General features: G+C 37.6%; 1 protein-coding gene and 1 pseudogene across 1 annotated transcript; one reads left to right on the forward strand and one right to left on the reverse strand.

Annotated features, from left to right (window-relative positions):
- Positions 1–864: 864 nt before the first annotated feature.
- Positions 865–3965, reverse strand: LOC122597141. The gene is made up of 3 exons (XM_043769773.1): positions 3574–3965; positions 1972–3472; positions 865–1860 (listed from the first exon to the last, which is right to left on the reverse strand). The coding sequence occupies exons 1-3, from the start codon at positions 3963–3965 to the stop codon at positions 865–867; spliced, it is 2889 nt and encodes a 962-aa protein (XP_043625708.1).
- Positions 3966–17615: 13650 nt separating this feature from the next.
- LOC122597142 lies at positions 17616–20056 on the forward strand (annotated as a pseudogene).
- Positions 20057–20102: the final 46 nt, after the last annotated feature.

Here is a 20102-nt window from a genome sequence, read left to right on the forward strand (position 1 = left end):
TTGATATGGGCCTTCCCATTGGGGTCCCATCTTCCCAACTTTCTCAGCCTTGCTCGCATCATTGTTTCTGAAAACATACTCTCCAGGTGCGAAAGTTTCTTTTTTGACCCTTTGGTCGTAATACTTCTTGATTTGTGCTTTGTAAGCTGCTTCTCTAATGGAGGCTATTTCTCTTCTTTCTTCTAAGAGGTTCAGATTTTGTTGAAGTTGTGCTTCATTCTCTTCTTCACTATTTGATCCCCGAATGGTTGGTACGCATGCCTCCGCCGAGATCATGGCTTCGGAGCCGTAGACAAGGCTGAAAGGGGTTTCTCCATTACTTGTTTTTGGAGTTGTACATAGGGCCCATAGCACTTGGTGTAATTCGTCTACCCATCCGTTCTGAGATCTTCCCAGTCTGGTCTTGATTCCATGTACAATTTATTTATTCATTGCTTCAACTTGTCCGTTGGCCTGTGGGTGGGCTACGGACGTAAACCTCTGTTCAATTGTTAGATTGCTGCAGAATTGGGGAAAAATGCCTTGACTGAATTGCTTCCCATTATCACTGACAATCACTTGTGGGATTCCAAACCTTGTCACCACCTGTTCCCATACAAAATTTTCCATCTGTTTTCCTGAAATGGTTGCCAGTGGTTTGGCTTCAATCCACTTTGTGAAATAATCAACAGCCACAACTAGAAATTTGAGCTTGCTCGGAGCTTGCGGAAAGGGTCCAACAATATCAATGCCCCACTTGGAGAAAGGCCATGCTGCAGTCACCGGAATGAGCTCGTTTTTCGGAGCCTTCGGAACGTTGGCATGAATTTGGCATGATTCGCAAGTTTGGATTTCTTTCAAGGTATCATTATGCATGGACGGCCATTAGTACCCCATTTTAGTAATTTTGGCGACCACCATTCTTGGTCCGGCATGGGCTCCGCAACATCCTTGGTGTATTTCTTGGATGATTGCTCTTGCTTGGTTAGGGCCAACACATTTCAATAATGGGCCCAAGTAAGATTTTCTGTAGAGGCCCTCATCTCGGAGGGAATATTGCGGAGCCTTGATCCGGATTTTTCTCGCTTCTTCTTTGCCTGCGGGTAACAAACCGCTTGTCAGGTATTCAATGATCGGAGTCATCCAAGTTTGTTCTTCTTCTTGTACGGGTGCCACAACAACTTCTTCTTCGATGGAGCTTTTTTGTAATGTTTCAACAAGAACCTCTTTAGTTAGGTGTGCGAAGGAAGTGGAGGCCAGTTTGCTTAGAGCATAAGCTATTTTGTTCCGGCTCTGACTGACATTTTGTATTCGGAAACTTTCAAAACTTTGCCTTATCTGCCTTACTTTCTCTAAGTATTTCTTCATTGTTGGTTCTTTGGCTTCATACGTTCCGTCTACCTGAAAAGCCACTATTTGGGACTCTACACAAGCATGAATGTGCTTCACCTTCATTTGCTTTGCTATTCGTAGACCTGCTAGTAAAGCTTCATACTCTGCAGCATTGTTGGAGGCTTTGAATTCAAATCGTAAGGCGTAAGAAAATTCTTGGCCATCTGGGTTTGTCAAAATCAACCCTGCTCCTGAACCATCAGCACAGGAGGCTCCATCCGTAAAAAGTTTCCATGTATTCTTGCTTTCGTGTTCCTCCGGTTCTTCCTTTTTTGCTATGCTATCAGCTTTTCTTTTATTTTTTGCTCCGACTGTCGGAACCTCTGCGAGAAAATCAGCTAAAATCTGTCCTTTGATTGAGTTTCTTGGTTTGAAGTCTATTTCGTGTTCTCCTAATTCAATTGCCCATTTCGCCAATCTTCCGGAGGCCTCTGGCTTGGTCAAGACTTGCTTAATTGGCTTGTCTGTTAAGACCTGAATGGGATGCGCCTGAAAGTATCACCGGAGCCTCCGGGCTGCATGGACTAAAGCAAGAGTTAGCTTTTCAATTTTTGGGTATCTTGTCTCCGGAGGTTGTAAAACTCTGCTAACGTAATATACTGGTTGTTGGGTTCCCTTTCTTTTTGTTATCAAAACCGCACTTATAGTTTCCTCGGAGGCTGCCAGATACATCTGGAGAGTTTCTCTGGGCTCCGGAGCGGTCATCGTTGGCAATTGACAGATATAATTTTTTAGCTCCGTGAAGGCCTTTTGGGCTTGTTCTGTCCACTTGAAATGTTGTTTTTCTAAACATCCCATTAATGTTTGAAAAAAGGAGAGAGTCCTATCTGCGGATTTGGATAAAAAACGATGGAGGGCTGCTAATTTGCCATTGAGGCTCTGAACCTCCTTCAGAGTTTGCAGAGCCTTCATGCTTTGAATATCTTTGATCTTCTCTGGGTCTGCTTTGAATCCTTCTCTTGTAATGACATGTCCCAAAAATTGTCCCTCTTCTACTCCAAAAGAACACTTTTTGGGATTTAACTTCATGTTTATGTGGCGGAGCATCCGGAGAGTTTCTTCAATGTCTAAAAGCATGTCTTCTTCACATTTGCTCTTTATAACCATATCATCCACGTAAGCCTCTAGATTTCTCCCGATTTGTCCGCCAAATGCCTTATCCACTAATCTTTGATATGTTGCTCCTGCGTTTTTCAAGCCAAAAGGCATTTTCTTGTAACAGAAGATTCCCTCGGACGTGTAGAAGGCTATTTTGTCTTCATCATCCAGATGCATTTGTATCTGATGGTAGCCTTTGTATGCATCTAAAAAACACTTTAGGCTGAAGCCTACGAGTGACTCAACCTTCCAATCTATTTCTGGAAGAGGATAGCAATCTTTGGGGCATGCTTTGTTGATATCAGTGAAGTCAACACACATTCTCCATCCCCAGTCATGTTTTTTTATGATTACTGGGTTTGCTACCCAGCTTTGATACTTAACTTCTCTGAGGATACTTGCTTTCACCAAATCCTCCACCTGCTCTTTTGCAGCCTTGCTTCTGTCCGGAGCTAGGCTGCGGCGCTTTTGCTTGATGGGCTCCAGATGTGGTCTTGTGTTTCGCCGGTGCTGGGTATCAAAAACTTCACCATTTATTTTCAGCTCTCTTGGGACACCCGTCATGTCTGCCGGAGTCCAGGCAAAGACATCTTTGTTTTTATTTAAAACCTCTTTCAACTTCCTCTTGTACTCAGTTGGCAATTGTTTACCAATCATAATGCGTTGGTCTGGGAACTTGTCATTGATGAATATCTTTTCTGTTTCTATCTTCAAATTTTCGTTCTGTTTAGAGCACTTTCCGGAATCCAGAGCTCGAATTTGGGAGCACTGGACCTCCGGTCGGGGCTCAGTTTTGACGGATCCTATCCCCTTTGGGGTTGGAAATTTTACTATTGCATGGACCGGAGATGGAACCATTCCTAACTTTCTCATTGCTGGTCGGCCAAGTATAATATTGTATGGTGACTCCGCCCGTACTATTATGAAAGTCAATTCTTCAGACCTTGTACGCGGAGCCTCACCAATGGTAACATTAAGTGTGACCTCTCCCAGTGACCATGTCCTTTCATTTGAGAATCCTACTAAGGGACTTATATTATTTTTTTTTTCTTTCTTAATGCAGCTTTTAACTTAAGGAAACAGTGCTCATACATTATTTCGCACCTACTTCCGGTGTCCAGATGTATCCTTTTGACTGGATGATTTCCAACAACGGCTCCTATTATGATTGGGGCCTCCGATGCCTCTTTATCTTCTATTGGAGGAAAGCTTATGACCACCTTCTTCCAGGCCTCATTTCTAATTGTTGCTCCTTTTGATGTTGGACATTCCGAGAGGACTGTTGCGATTACTTCCTCCAACGGTTCCGCCTTAGCCTCCGGAGCCTCTATCATAAGATTTTTCCCATTGTTTTGCCTTGGCGCTGGCTCTTTGATGCCTTTTAACAGTGTCGAGTATTTTCCAGTCTTCTTGGCTTCTTCAACTTTGTGTTTAAAAACTTTGCATTCGTTCGTTTCATGACCATATCGGTTGTGGAACTCACAAAATTTGGACATGTCCTTTCCCCGGAGATTACCTCTAGTTGGTGCTTTCTCGGCCGCCAATATATCACGAGTATTGCTTAGAGGGTGAGCATTTTGGTTATTTTCGGACGCTCTTCCCTGTGATCTGTTGAACGGCCCCGTTCAGAACCTTTCATGACGGAAATTCTGATTCCTTCTGTTTCTATCGAGGTCTTTTCCGTAGCCTGGGCTTGTAACTCTGCCTGCAGTTTCCTTTCCTACCAAGAAGGTATAAGTTTTGTCCATCAACACTGTATACTCTTGTGGTAAATCTGTGGAGAGAAACTCCACCAGAGGTTGGAAGCGTAACCCATGGACAAACCCTGATATCTTTTGGTTTTCACTAAGACCCTTCATTAATTCCGTTTCATCTGTATAGCGGGTTATAAACTGTCGGATGGACTCATTATCTCTTCTTTTAATATTGTGAGCTTCCAAATGCATTTTCTTATATTTTCTTTGTTGGCTGAAATGTGAGCGAAATTTGGTTTTTAAGTCTTCAAAGTTGACGATGCTTCCTTCCGGCTGAGAATCTAGCCAAACTCTCGCCAAGTCTTTGAAAGTGAGTGCAAACATATGACATGCTATTGGAACGTTCCATCTTTGCATCCGGATTAGTCCATTGAAAAGCTTCAAATGATTATCCGGATCCTCTTTCCCATCATACATTTCTATTCCTTTTGGTAAACCTCCCTCGGGTAATGGGTAATCTTCAATCCATTGTACAAAAGGACCCGGCTCTATGTGTACTATGATGTCTTCTTCACTCGGAAACCACCCCGGGGGATGCGGAGCATATTTTGTGCTGCCCGGAGCATGTGTTTGGTGATAATGATGTGTTTGTCCCCTACCAGGCTGCGGGGTAGAGTAATGCATATGGGTGTTTCCGGACCCTCTGGTGGGTTGCGGAGTAAAATACTAGTGAGAGGTTGTGTTTTGGTGATAATCATCTCGCGGAGGCGAATTGTCATAAGCATGATAATTATAATGGTATGCCTGGCCTGTGGTGCGAACGTATTCATCTGCCAACGGTGGAAGATTCAGAGCCCTATGGTGATCTTCATATCGATAGCCGGAACCTCTTCGGGGAGTTGGGTCAAAATGGACTCTTGCCCTTGATCTGCTTCCGGATGGTCCGCGGACTGGTGTCTCAGCTTCAAAATCTTCTTCTGTTGCTTCCGTCTCATCGGAGTATGTTAGCCTTGTTCGTACACTTTGTCTTTCTACTTGCTTGAGATATTCTCTCAGGAGTGGTGTAAATTCCTCCAGCTGTCTAGCTGTCGGAGGAATGTTTGGTGTTGTCCTTGATGTTTCGAAACCCAGAGGTGACCGTGGGTCACCATCCTCCGCCATTTTCGTACAAGATTAAGGTTTTTTTGACGGATGGCGCCACTTGTTTAAGGGTAAAGTTACTCTTAAATTAGTAAGGGTTTAATCTTGTGCGAGAGAATGATAATAAGTGGTTGGAGAGTGAGAATAAAGGGTTTTATACTTGCTGGCGGTTCCCTAATGGTGTGAAGGATTAGCATCACGCCACCAAGTGTTGGAGTAAATATGCTAAGTGTATGTATGAATGCATTGACCTCTCAAGGTTGTTGTGAGGGGGTATTTATAAGCCTCCCACGAAGGGTTTCATGAGATGGGCCAAAATGTCTAGAAGTTGGGCCTAACGGTCGACTTAACGGCAGCCTCCGACAGGAGTTCGTTATCATTAGACAGCTGTATGGAAATCGTTGGCTTGGAGACACGAGCACGAGTCGTACGTACCAATGCACGTGATTCATCGTACTGTTTGTCGGCTAGGCTGTCGTAGGGTTCGGAGCCTGCTGCTAGTCTTGTTACAGTCTCCGATCTGTCATTGGTTCTACTCTGCCGGAGAGTCCGGAGCTTACAGGATGGTACGTCATCACTAAGAATGTACAGAAACAGAGAATTCAATTCACAATATTGCTATAATTGACTCCTCTTTTTAGCATAAGGACAGCCACAGGGGTTCTCCATAACAGTTGGCCTGGCTGCTCTAGAAGGCGTTGTAGAACAAGATTGGGCGTCATTGTTGGATTAAGTTGCATGTCTCGCATTTATATCAGTTGTTACTGCTGTTGCCTCTACATGAAAATAACAAACAAATGATCACCTCATAACGATAAATCACATTTCCAACACTTTCCCGAAGAACCAGACACATTATAGCATCATCGTGTTCCATATCACCTCATAATTTACTTTCAACAAATATTTTCGATTATTATAGTTCACCTTCTTACAACCTTATTAATCAAAGATCAATGAAATTTATGCTGATAACCAAACTCAAATAATAGTTAACGCAAACACCATCAAAAACCAAGCATATCAAAACGGGAGGGGATTCCCCCAAATTATCCTAACATGACTAGTCATGTTAGGATAATTTTGGCCTTTGGATGAAAATCAAGGGCCAAGATTTAAATATCATTTTTGAATCTTGGCCATTGATAATAAATCAAGGGTTGAGATTTTCCCAACTTGAGTCAACTTGGGGAAATAACTTGAGGGAATCCTCTCCCTATCAAAACACACACATACACACTATCATTGTGGCTTAAAACATGAAAACGTAAAAAAAGATCCATTAAAATAGATGTCGACACATCGTCAAAGCTCGATGAGATGCATTGTGTTGAAATTGTATTTTGTAACCCAAATATATGTATATACAACATGAAGGAAATAAATGAACGACTATTGATGGCAGCGACTGTGGTTATTTCCCCAAATCTGGGAATAATTTATCATCGATAATAAATTGATATAGGAAGATCAAATAAATTGAAGAATAAATTGAAAATTAAAAGAAAACAAAGATTTACAGTCGAAAGGGCTCCATCAATAGTAGATGTAATCTGAATCGACGATGATGATGATGTCGGCGGCGATGATGATGATAATGATGATGATGATGGTGATTATAGGTTGCCATGGCGGTGGGGTTGGTTGTTTTCTGTTACGTATTAAATAAATAAAAGAGTGTAATTAGAATAATTGAAAGTAGAGGGACTAGTTTTAGAAATATTAGAGGCGGTTATTAGTTTGTTTGAATATTCAACATTGTAAACGGGTATATAATCCCCAAACTGATTCATTTTAATACGTATATTGATTTGATCCAATTTCTTCTCCTTTTCTCTCTAAATTCTGTTTTCCTAGAAGCCTCGATAACAATGGTATCAGAGACATCGCTGCTCTCTCCTCTTTAATCGGCGATCCTGTGATTCCGTTTATCACCTCCGGTGAAGTCTTCTTCTCCGGCGACAGTTATAAAAAAAACCCTAACAAATCAAAAATCATTAAAATCATCAAATTCATATCAGATTCGATGACGACTACTCGTAATCAAGCATCCGATCTGGAACGTATACAGAAAGAGTTAGCCTTCGCTCAAGAGACGATCATTACTTTGAAAGCATCTGTTGATACCTTGACGAAGAACATGGCGACGATTGATAAATAGAAGCAGTTATTAATCACTCGTGGAGAAGATGAACATAGCAATACACATCGATTAGCTAAGCTTGACTTCCCAAAATTCGACGGCGATGACGTAGAGGGCTGGAATTATCGATGTGATCACTTTTCCACCATTGATGATACTCCAGAGCATAAGAAGGTCCGATATGCAGCGATTCACATGGAAGTAAGAGCTCTGCAGTGGCATTTGGCGTATATTCAATCTAGTGGCTCCACAATTGATGATATAGGTTGGCCGGAGTATTCACGCGCCATCATGCCAGATTTGTACAAACTCTGGTAGAAGATGCTATGGGAGCATTAAAGGCACTCACTCAAACAAGTGAACTCGATGATTACTATGATAGTTTTGATGCTCTGCTAAATAAGGTTACTATTTCTGAAGAATATTCTATTAGTTTGTTCATAGATGGCTTGAAACCAGAATTTAAGTGTGTAATTCGTATGTTTAGGCCTAAGACTTTGAAAGATACATATACCTTAGCTAAACTGAAGAATCAAGCAAATCAAGCTATAGGTAGGAGCACTAGTCACACTGGATATAGGCCTGCTAATAATAGAACAGACACTCTCACTAGCAATGATAAACAACCTCTATTACCTACCCATGTGAACTCAAATCCAATTGTACCAGCACCTAAGAGAGTTACAAATAGTTTTATGGAGGAAAAGAGGGCTTGTTAGGTCCAGATTTACTGGACTCGCTCCAGACGAGACTATTGGAGCCCTCTGAAGATTTGTCCATAAATTATGTGAAGATCAGTGAACCATTACTTGTACAGGAATCTGGATTCCACCAGATTGGTTCACTGAACTTCACTCCAGTCAAAGATAATCCTACTGAAGAACATTCTCACTGAAGTCAAAGACTGAAGTCTGAAGAAAAAAGTCTGACAAATAGCGGAGCTCACTGGAAGACTTACCAGATCTCTTGACTGGAGACCACTTCAATGTTCTAGACCTTACAAATCTGAACACTGATTACGAGGAATTGACTTTATGCCTTTACACGCTTTTACCCGGACAACCCTTTTGTCCTTTGTTAAAAGCCTTACAAGCGTGTAAAGGTGGTTGGTTAATTAGAAGACAAGTCACTATCAAGTGACTTTATTCTTATACTTTAACCAATGCATTTAAGGAATTAAAGTAGTTTCCTTAAATGCATGTAACCATATTTGTACGGCAAAAAGAATATTATATTTATTCTTTTTGCCTATAAATACCAAGTCATTTCCCTCGTCCAAATAAGACTTTTGCAATTTGGTGCCTTTGCTTAAATACTCTCGATCTAAATGGTTATACTTCACAACTTTAAGTATTTCGATCAAAGGAGTTTATTTAGCAAATATTAGATCACTTGTAATTCATAAGGTTGTTTAGATACTTACTTTGTAATATCTTAGTTCCGCAACAACCTTGTATTTTATTTAACATCAATAAATAAAATACTCTTGAAAGTTACATTGTGTCTCACCATTTACTTTACTTGCTTATCTTCATATTGCTTAAGTTACATATTACTTTATATATATTTTTGCATTTATATTTATTGTAATACTAGTCTAATCTAGTGCATACTTGACTTATCGTATTCTACACTTGTGGGTTAAACCATCAAGTGAGGGACTTTACTGGGCTAAGGGAGAATGTTTCTACTGTAATGAGAAGTTTGTGGCTGGTCATAACAAGGGGTGTAAGGGGAAAAGGCAGTTGTTCTTGGTAGAAGTGGAGGATGATTGTGAAAAATGTGAGGAAATGGTAGCTATGGAACCAGAATTATTGACAGTTAAAGGAGCTCCTCAAATATCCCTTAATGCTATCTTAGGAATTCCTTCATATCACACTATGCAAATCATAGGCACCATTGGGACAAGGAGACTGCATATACTCATTCATAGTGGCTCTACTCATAATTTTTTGAGTAGCAAAGTGGTAGAAAAGCTCAAAAGTGTTGTCACTCATGTACCAAATGTGTTAGTCAATGTGGCTGATGGCAACAACATGAATTGTGCTACAATTTGTAGACAATTTGGCTGGAGTATGCAGGGAAACTCTTTTCAGGATGATATGCTAGTGATTGATCTCACAAACTATGATATGGTGTTAGGTGTTCAGTGGTTAGCCTCATTGGGTAATATTGTGTGGAATTTCAATGATCCTATTATGAAATTTAATTGAAGAAATAAGGAGTCTGTTTTGAAAGGGAATAAGCAACAAGGAATGAGTATTTTCTCTATAGAGAAGATGACATCATTAATAGCAACCCAGAGTTCTGTAGCTCAAGCTCAGTTGTTTGCTATGGATGATTCTAGCTAGGAGCAGTCCCTTTACCAACCAGTAGTAGATGGACAACAATCTGATGGTTCAGCCAAGAGTGAATTGGCAAAATTATTAACTAGATTTGCTAACATATTTGAAGTACCTATAGGATTACCACCAATGAGGCCTGTAGATCATAAGATACATCTTAAGGAAGGCACCAAAGAGCTGAATCTAAAACCATATAGGTACCCAAAGTTGCAAAAAGATGTTATTGAGAAAATGAAAGATGAATTATTGGAGTTGGAGTAATTAGAAATAGTACAAGTTCATTTGCAGCTCTAGTAGTATTGGTTAAGAAAAAGGATGGAAGCAGGAGAATGTGTGTTGACTATAGAAGGTTAAATGAGGCAACTATCAAGTATGTATTCCCAATACCTCTTATTGGGGACCTTTTGGATTAATTACAAGGTACTGAAGTTTTTTCTAAGCTTGATCTTAGGTCAGGGTACCACCAGATCAGAATGTGTGAAGATGACATATACAAGACTGCTTTCAAAACTCATCAGGGTCATTATGAATTTCTGGTTCTCCTATTTGGACTGACAAATGCCCCAGCTACATTCTAGTCTCTAATGAATCATACCTTCAAGGATGTATTGAGGAAATGTACCATTGTTTTCTTTGATGACATATTGGTGTACAGTAGAAATTGGAAGCAACATTTGCAGGATTTAGAAATTGTTTTGGAAATTATGAGAGCCAATTCCTTGAAAGCTAAAACAGCCAAAATGCTCTTTTGGGGGAAATAAGGTGGAATATTTAGGCCATATTATAAATAAAGAAGGTGTTTCTACTGATCCACTAAAGGTCAAAGTTATTCAAGAGTGGCCAACACCCACAACTGTCAAGCAATTGAGAGGATTCTTGGGATTGGCAGGGTATTATAGAAGGTTTGTGAAGTCTTTTGGAGTGATAGCTAAGCCACTAACAGATTTATTAAGGATGGGTTTAAATGGAATGCTGAAGCTCAAGTGGCTTTTGAAAAGCTTAAACAAGCTTTGAGTTCACCTCCAGTACTTAGTCTGCCTGATTTCAACAACACATTTGTCATAGAGACTGATGCTTCACCAACAGGAATGGGGGTAGTTCTCATTCAGGAGGGTCACCCTTTGGCTTATATCAGCAAGGCTTTATCGGGAAGGCAACAAAAATGGTCAGTTTATGAGAAAGAGTTACTTGCTATCATTTTTGCAGTAAAACATTGGCATCATTATCTGGCCAATTCTCATTTTATGATCAAAACTGACCATAGAAGCCTTAAGTATCTCCTAGAACAGAAAATTGTGACACCTCTGCAACAAAAATGGCTCTCCAAGCTTATGGGCTATGACTATGAGATTAGCTATAAGCAGGGTGTTCACAACATAGTTGCTGATGCTCTTTCTAGAGTTCACAGCACAGAAATTATGGAAATGGGGGTCAGTGCTATTAATCATTTACTTTGGGACAAAATTAAGAGTTCCTGGTACGAGGATGAAGATACTAAGGCATTGATTTCCATGTTGGAATAGGGAGAGTCAGTGCTTAACAGAACTTGGGATGGAAATGTATTGAAAAGGAAAAATAAGATTGTGGTTGCCAGGAATTTACAATTGAGAAATGATATAATTGCTTATTGCCACTCTTCACCTGTTGGTGGTCATTCAGGAGTAACTCCTACTTTAGCCAAACTTAAGGAATTGTTCTATTGGAAGGGATGTCACAAGGATGTACAGAAGTTTATTAAGGAATGTTTTACTTGTCAGAGGTCCAAAAGTGAAAATGTCCCTTCCCCAGGCCTGTTACAACCTCTGCCTGTACCTCAGTCAATTTTCAGTGACATAACAATGGATTTTGTATCAGGATTTCCCAAGATAAAAGGCAAAGATACTGTGTTGGTCATAGTGGACAGGCTCACCAAGTATGGTCATTTTATTCCATTGAGTCATCCCTACACTGCTGCTACAATTGCTGAAGCATTAATGGATAATATCTTTATGTTACATGGATGTCCATCCACTATTGTTAGTGACAGAGATCCCATATTTTTGAGCCATTTTTGGAGAGAATTTATGAGATTACTGTAACACCCCAAACTAGGCTCAAAATATTACCGAAAAGATATAACATATGCATGGGATTATCGTAGAATAAGTCTAAATGATTAACAAGGAATCTGGTGGATCCAAACATGACATAATGTTAGGTCCAGATTTACTTGACTCGCTCCAGACGTGATTACTGGAGCCCTTTGAAGATTTGTCCAGAAATTATGTGAAGACCAGTGAACAACTTACTTATACAGAAATCTGGATTCCACCAGATTCGTTCACTAGACTTCACTCCAGTCAAGATCTTTCCACTGAAGAACATTCTCACTGAAGTCGAAGACTGAAGTCTGAAGAAAGAAGTCTGACAAATAGCGGAGCTCACTGGAAGACTTACCAGATCTCCTGACTGGAGTCCTTGTCAGTGTTCTAGACCTTACAAGTCTGAACACTGATTATGAGGAATTGACTTTATGCCTTTACATGCTTTTAACCGGACAATCCATATGTCTTTTGTTAAAAGCCTTACACGCATGTAAAGGTGGTTGGTTAATTAGAAGACAAGTCACTATCATGTGACTTTATTCTTGTACTTTAATCAATGCTTTTAAGGAATTAAAGTAATTTTCTTAAATGCATGTAACCATATTTGTACGGCAAAAAGAATATTATATTTATTCTTTTTGCCTATAAATACCAAGTCACTTCCTCGTCCAAATTACATACTTTTGCAATTTGGTGCCTTTGCTCAAATACTCTCGATCTAAACAGTCATGCTTCACAACTTTAAGTATTTCGATCAAAGAGTCTATTTAGCAAAGATTAGATCACTTGTAATTCATAGGTTGTTTAGATACTTACTTTGTAATATCTTGTTCTGCAACAACCTTGTATTTTATTTAACATCAATAAATAAAATACATTTGAAAATTACATTGTGTCTCACCATTTACTTACTTGCTTATCTTTATATTGCTTAAGTACGTATTACGTTATATATATTCTTGCATTTATATTTATCGTAATACTAGTCCAATCTAGTGCTTACTTGACGTTTCATACTAGTCCTATCTAGTGATTACTTGACTTGTTATTCTACACTTGTAAGTTAAACCATCGAGTGAGGGACTTCACACATAACAAGTACCAAATGCACAAGGAGCATGTAGCCATCAAGCGTTTACAAAATGATATCAAAAGATGGCAAACGATCCTAAGCATAAAGTCAAAGTAGGACAAATGAATTTGTGATCCACGTAAGTCCAAGCCCGGGTTCTAATGCAACCTCAATCATGCTTCTCGCACTTGAATCACCTGATTTCCTGAAAAGTGTACTAAACAAGGTCCACACTAGGTTGGTGAGTTCGTAGTAATGGTTCACAAGGAACCATCCAAGTCACAACATGTGTAAATCATGACGTGTACAAGGTGCAAGTAAATCATAACTTACGCTAAACCATCGCATCACACAAGAATGTAGAGAGGGTTACTCATGGCGTACCCTTGCCACATGTTAGTACTCGCACAAGAGTTTAATCACATTAATTAGAGAAAACATAACATGCGCGTCCAAACAATAAGACATCAAATAATGTATCATAAATGCATCATAACTACAACAAAAGCCACCACAACCACAATGTTCTCAAGTATGAATTACTCGGTAGTACGTCGTACAAAAGCACGTTCTCAAGTGTATGACACTTGGTAGTACACCAACCAAACTATAAGTACAACAACATGTTATCAAGTGCAAGGCACTTGGGAGTACGACAACCAATCATCCAAATCACAATGCACATACATTTCATACGACTTTACATTTAAGGAATCGAAGATGCTTGTATACAGGGTCACCCGCAGCCTTCCGACCACATCTAACAACTCATTAGAGGTATCATCGTCTTCCATGTATGTAATACTATTCTAATCATATCACACAATCCAAACCAAACACATAATCCAACAACAATAGGTTATACCGTCAACAAATCAATCTAACTAGCAATCAAGCAATAAGACAAATCATAACTCAAGCCAATCAATAAATAAGTGCAAAGCATGTTCTCAAGTGTAAAACACTTGGAAGTACATCAATCAATCATTAAGTACGAAAGCATGTTCTCAAGTTTATAACACTTGGAAGCACATCAACCAATCATTAAGTACGGAAGCATGTTCTCAAGTGTAAAACACTTGGAAGTACATCAACCAATCACAAGTCCATTCATTCCCACTGAACAACACGTACATACAATTCGGAAGATTTTGCTTTCATCAAGTCCCAGATGCTTATATATAGGGTCACCCGTAGCCTTCCCATCACATTTAACAACCCTTTGAAGGCATAACCGACTTCCATGTATGTACGACTATCCTAATAATCACAATGTCACAATCATATGCGTACACCATCCAACAATCACTCAAATAATCAACAACAAGCAATAAGTCATCAATCAAATCAACCAAAATCAAACAAGCACGTATGTACACTTTTCAGCCTGAATCTCAATTGAGTAGGGAGCTACGGAACTCACCTTGAGCGGCTATGACAAGTTAAGATTGGGCTACAAGCGTAGGATATTCGTCACACGTTCACAACCTATAGTAATACATACATACATATTAATATACGTTCATACGTTCATGATTCGAGATTCGTTTGCTCATAAGAATCTAAAATTATGTTTTGTTGAGTGGCTATGAGATTAGGGGGATGTTAGGAATTGACTTGACATGGATTAAAACGAGTTAAAGACATAAAGGAAGAAAGCGGGCAACAACATGGGTAAGAATGGTTTGACTAAAAAAATTCAAAGTTGGCCAAGAACATCCAAACCCTAATTCGACACTTGAAATCCGACTTTTGTGAGATTCAAGACTCAATTCGACATATAATCAATATGATTAAGCATAACAAACATAACCCCTTTCATAATTTCGTTCCATAACATCACTTTAACTCAATATTCGTTCTTGACCCATTTTGACCTCACAAAACCCTAATTCGATTTGAAGAGTGTCAAGACATGTTTTGAGCATAAATTAACATAAGTAATGTGTATGAAACTAACCCATACTTTAAAAATCATTCCATAACTTCAATTAATCCTCAAATCCGATTTTGACCTAAATTATCCAAGTTGTAAACCCTAAAATCGACTCGTTCAGCTTTTAAGCCAAAAATTGACTAAGGGTTGTTTAGGTTAGACTTGAAACATGATTATAAACATAAAATAGTGGATTTGAGATGAGTTTTACTTACCAAAATTACCTTCAAAGAGTCAACCCTGAATTTGAGCTAGATGGAAGGATTTCTTGGACTTTGACCTTCAAATCCTTGGTATGATGATTAAATGATGATAATGATGATGATTCTTGTATAAATCTTGTTGAAACAACACTAATTGAAGAAGAAATCTAGAGATTTAGAGAGATGAGTATGTGTGTGTGTTCTTAAGTGTGTTTAGAGAGAAAGAGTGAAAGAGAAATGAATGGGTGGATACGGGAAAGTGTAAGAGTTTGGGGAGGATAGGGTTGGGTCAGATGTAAATAAATCTCTTCCTTTTTTCTTTTTTTTTTTATCCAGCACTTTTAGACTATTACCCCACGAATTAGTCTTATTCTGTCTATTTCCCATTTTCGCCTCTTTTAGACTAATACCCCACGAATTAGTCTTATTCTGTCTATTTCCCATTTTCGCCTATTTTAGACTAATACCCCACGAATTAGTCTTATTCTGTCTATTTCCCATTTTTGCTTCTTTTAGACTAATACCCCACGAATTAGTCTTATTTTGTCTATTTCTCATTTTCGCCACTTTTAAACTATTACTCAGAGAATTAGTAGCACGAGTTACACACATGAATGGTGAATCCAAAAAGAAAAGGCAAATGTTACATACATAATTAACGAAAGTCAATGGGTCCAACGCCACGAATGTTACAATTAATCACATAGTCAACAAAAGTCAAACATAGTTAAATAGGTCAAAATTCGTGAATGTTACAATTACAAGGGGTGGAACTGACAATGTCTTCTGCTTACCATCCTCAAACAGATGGTCAAACAGAATTCTTAAACAGATGTTTAGAGGCCTACTTGAAAAACATGTGCATGGATAATCCTCTGCATTGGCTTAAGGCCTACCATTATTCAGTTGATCGGTGGTCATTGGAGCAATGGGATTGATGGGGAAGATGGAGAGTGTCTGATCAGATGAGAGAAAAAAGGTGGAGGATCTAGTAAAATATTTGAGGGTAGTTTTGGTAGTTCTGGAGCGAATGAAAGATTAGAACTAAAAAGACAGGGGTATATTTGATACTTCAATTCATCTTTACTTTAGAAAAAAAAAGTAAGTATTTCTGCTTTAATAGGTATTATAGATATAGATATAGATTATAGATTATAGATATATGGCTCCTTCATTAATAAAAGAGAAAAGATGATAAATCGGTTGGCAGAAGATTCATGAGAAGAAGATTCAAAATAAAACAGAAGATGGGAAATTTTGAAGCATGGTTTAAAAACTATTTGGGGAATTTAGTTAGGGAAAAGGAAACATAACATTTTGCTTTTAGAAAACAGACTCAGGAAAGGGGCCTATGTTGGCCACATCGGATATTTTTTAAAAATATCTTCTAGAAGCAAGACTTCTTTATAAATAAAAGAGATAACTTGATATAAATCTAATAATTCAATTAACACAATAATTATATAGTTAATAAATCAAAAACACAATAATAATTTTTAAAATAAATGACTACCGTATTAAGTAAACAAAAAAAGACATTTTATTTGTAATATTATATAAGAAAGAATTTTTTTTTCTTTAAATAAATGATTAATACTTTTATTAAACATGTAAAGGGCTATTATAATTTTATTTATACATGACATCATAATTAAATAAAAGATTTCGTAAGGTGAAATATGGATCTGACGCATAAAAAACTTTCTAAAAATACTTATAGGAAACAATCTTGTTTTATTATATATAGAGATTCAGTAATCCCACCGAGCAATCTAATTAACTACATAATTAATGGATTCCATTTTGAGCATAAATACAAGCATACAAGCATTCTCATCCAAATTACACATAATATTGCTAAAACTTTATTGTGTTGACTTTTCCACTATACATCAACAATATTACAGATGAAAAATGTATAATGTGTTTAAAAGACTTAAAAGGATATACATAATAAGGAATGAGTTGGAATGAGTAAAACTTTGACAAAATTAATGGTAAAGATTAAAAAAATAAGAGAAATGATTAATTCTTCTAATTAAACTTTTTAAAAATCATCATAACTATAAAATTATGTCATGTGGCAAAATCAAGAATTGAGATTAAAAAAGAGAGTTAAACATGTCACAATGTAAAGGTTTTAAAAGGATTCTTAAAAGGATTTAATCATTTTCGAAAAAAAATTTGTATGAACTAAGCATGCACAATTTTTTAAGTTTATTTATCATTCATTAATCATTACCAATACATTTCCAATAATATGAAAGTGGAAAGTGACGTTTAACAAAAACTAATAAAACAAAACTTTGAACTCAATTTGGATTAAAATACAAGCTCTTCATTTTGAAATATTTATAGTTTGGTGAGTTTTGAATCGTAATTCATCTAATAAACAACATTATCTAACCACATTAACAGCTTCTTGCGACTAGCATTTTTATGTTTATTTTCTTTGCTTATTAGTATTCGGATGCTTTCATCAAAAGTTCTGACAAGAATCCAAGAAGAGGAAGAGGTTTGCTCATAAAAATGAAGTTGGATAGTGATCATGAAGTCAGGCTAGATTTATCTAGTGTTGACTGCAAAAACTCTGTTTCTGGCCACCACCCAAATATTAATAATACAGAGGATGTTGATTTACATCATGACTCAGATGATTCAGGTCTCAGACCAAGAAAAAAGTAGCAGCAAAAACTAATTTAATTGAACCAGCATTTCCTACTGATAAAGTAAGTGCAACTGCTAATTCTCCTTCAGAAATCATAGAAATCGAAACAGCTGCCTCTCATCCTGTAACAGTTAGAACACCGTTATTGGCTTCACCAATTGGCGAAGCGAATGATGATGATGAGAATGGTCATTCTCCTACACCAAAAAGACCTGCGAGGACCATGAATATTTATACGTGTTTTATAGCTGAGCTCTTTTACTTGGTTTTCATTATGTTGGCTTTAATTATAGCCGCATCTATGAATAAACTAGAGGTAAAGATTCGGAATTTAGAGTTATGGAAATGGTGTGTTTTGGGATTGCCAATTTTAGGTGGCCATTTAGTTTCCAAGTGCATAGTTTTCTTGATCTTTAGAGACAGTTTCTATTTTGTCCAACTAAAGAGCCTTACGTTTTTTATCTGGATATGTTTAGTTAATATAATATGGTGGTTTGTGATGAATAAAGATGCTAGTATATCAATTGACACAGCCAAGGCTTTAAAGAAAATCGCATGGTGGTTTTTCTGTGTATGTATTGTTGCTGGTGTATGGATAATCAGAGCTTCAGTTATAAAGTTGTTATTTGCTTTATTTTATGATAATAGATTCTCTAAAAGGATTCAAGAAAATTATTTCCATCAATACATACTTCAAACCCTTTCAGGGCTTTCAGAAGTTCATAGTTCTTCTACCTTATCAGTAAGCTGCAGCGGATCAAATGTTATCGATGCGCAAAAGCCCACAAATATCAAACTTAGGATGATTGAAACCGCATTGCGGATTGGTTTTTATACACTTCCTAATAAACTTAATGAAAGTAAAGATTTGATGATGAATCCGGATGAGCAGTACTCCAACAGATATATCACCAATGAACGGGAAGCCAAAGGTGTCGGTGATCTTATACATGGAAATGTAGCTAAACGTGGACGCGTGTAAGATTAGTCTAAATTCTGTTTTTTGTTATGTCAGTGTTGATGCATCATATTTTTATTCTTATTTTTATGTTTTTCATATCATTTTCATATGAACTAGGTACATTGAAAAAGATCTTTTGTGTTTTATGATCAAAGAAGAGGTGGATATGGTGCTTCCATTAATAGTAGGTGTAGAGGAAAGTTAAAGGATTAATGAGAAGTCCTTTATTAAATGGGTAGTACTTACTCTGTCAAACTTTCACCATTCATTTGAAAATATCAAACTTTCACCATTCATTTGAAAATATCAAACTTTCACCCTTGAGATTTCATCTTGGTATACAGGTGAACATGTATATGAAGAGTAAATTTCTGGATCATTCTCTGGATGACTTAAACAAAGCTCTGAACACGTTATTCATGTTTGTCAATGTGGTTTTGACACTAGTACTCATAATCCTATGGGTAATACTCATGGGTATTGCTACAACAGAAGTTTTGCTTTTCATCTTATCTCAGTTCTTACTTGCTGTTTTCACATTTGGGAGCTCTGCCAAGTCAACATTTGATGCCATGATATTCGTGTTTCTAAAACACCCATTTGACGTCGGTGATCGTTGTGTCATTGATGGTGTCCAGGTAGGTAACTAACTTGACCTAATCTACATGAGACAATTTAGTTTTAACTACAATCCCAAGTTAATCTGCTTAATATATTGAAGTATAATGTAAACGTACAGGTTGTCGTAGAAGAAGTGAGCATTTTGACTACCATCTTCCTAAATTATGACAATGAGAAAGTTTATTATCCAAATTCAATGTTAGCTACAAAATCCATCAACAATTTAAACCGAAGTCCAGAAATGAAGGATAACGTGGAGTTTGATTTGAATGTTTCCACTTCATTTGAGACCATTTCAGCTATTAAAGCTAACATCAAAAGGTATGTCAACTTGTTTCATTTCTCTATCTCCCGTTACTCTTGCTTTTCATTCATATTTGGCTAGTCTCTTACTTCAACACATCTAAATAATGTTTTGCGGTTGATTTAGGTATAGTATTATATTATTATTCTCAATATAATAACACTGTGGTTTTATTTTTTATCAGGCACATAGATAGCAAGCCTCACTTATGGCAAACAAAGCACAGTGTTCAAGTTAGGGAGATTTCAGGCGTGAACAAGATGAAAATGAGACTGTATGTAACTCATAATTTAAAATTTCCAGATTATGAAGAGAAATGTGATAGACGATCAAACCTGGTGCTGGAGTTAGGGAACATCTTCCAACAACTTGGAGTCACAAACTATCAAATTCTTCCCGCAACAAGTTCTGATTAGCTACATACGTTGCTTCCACATCACCTGGGAAACCGATGATGGTGAG

Source organism: Erigeron canadensis, chromosome 4 (assembly GCF_010389155.1).
Source record: "Erigeron canadensis isolate Cc75 chromosome 4, C_canadensis_v1, whole genome shotgun sequence".
Taxonomy (NCBI): Eukaryota; Viridiplantae; Streptophyta; class Magnoliopsida; order Asterales; family Asteraceae; genus Erigeron; species Erigeron canadensis.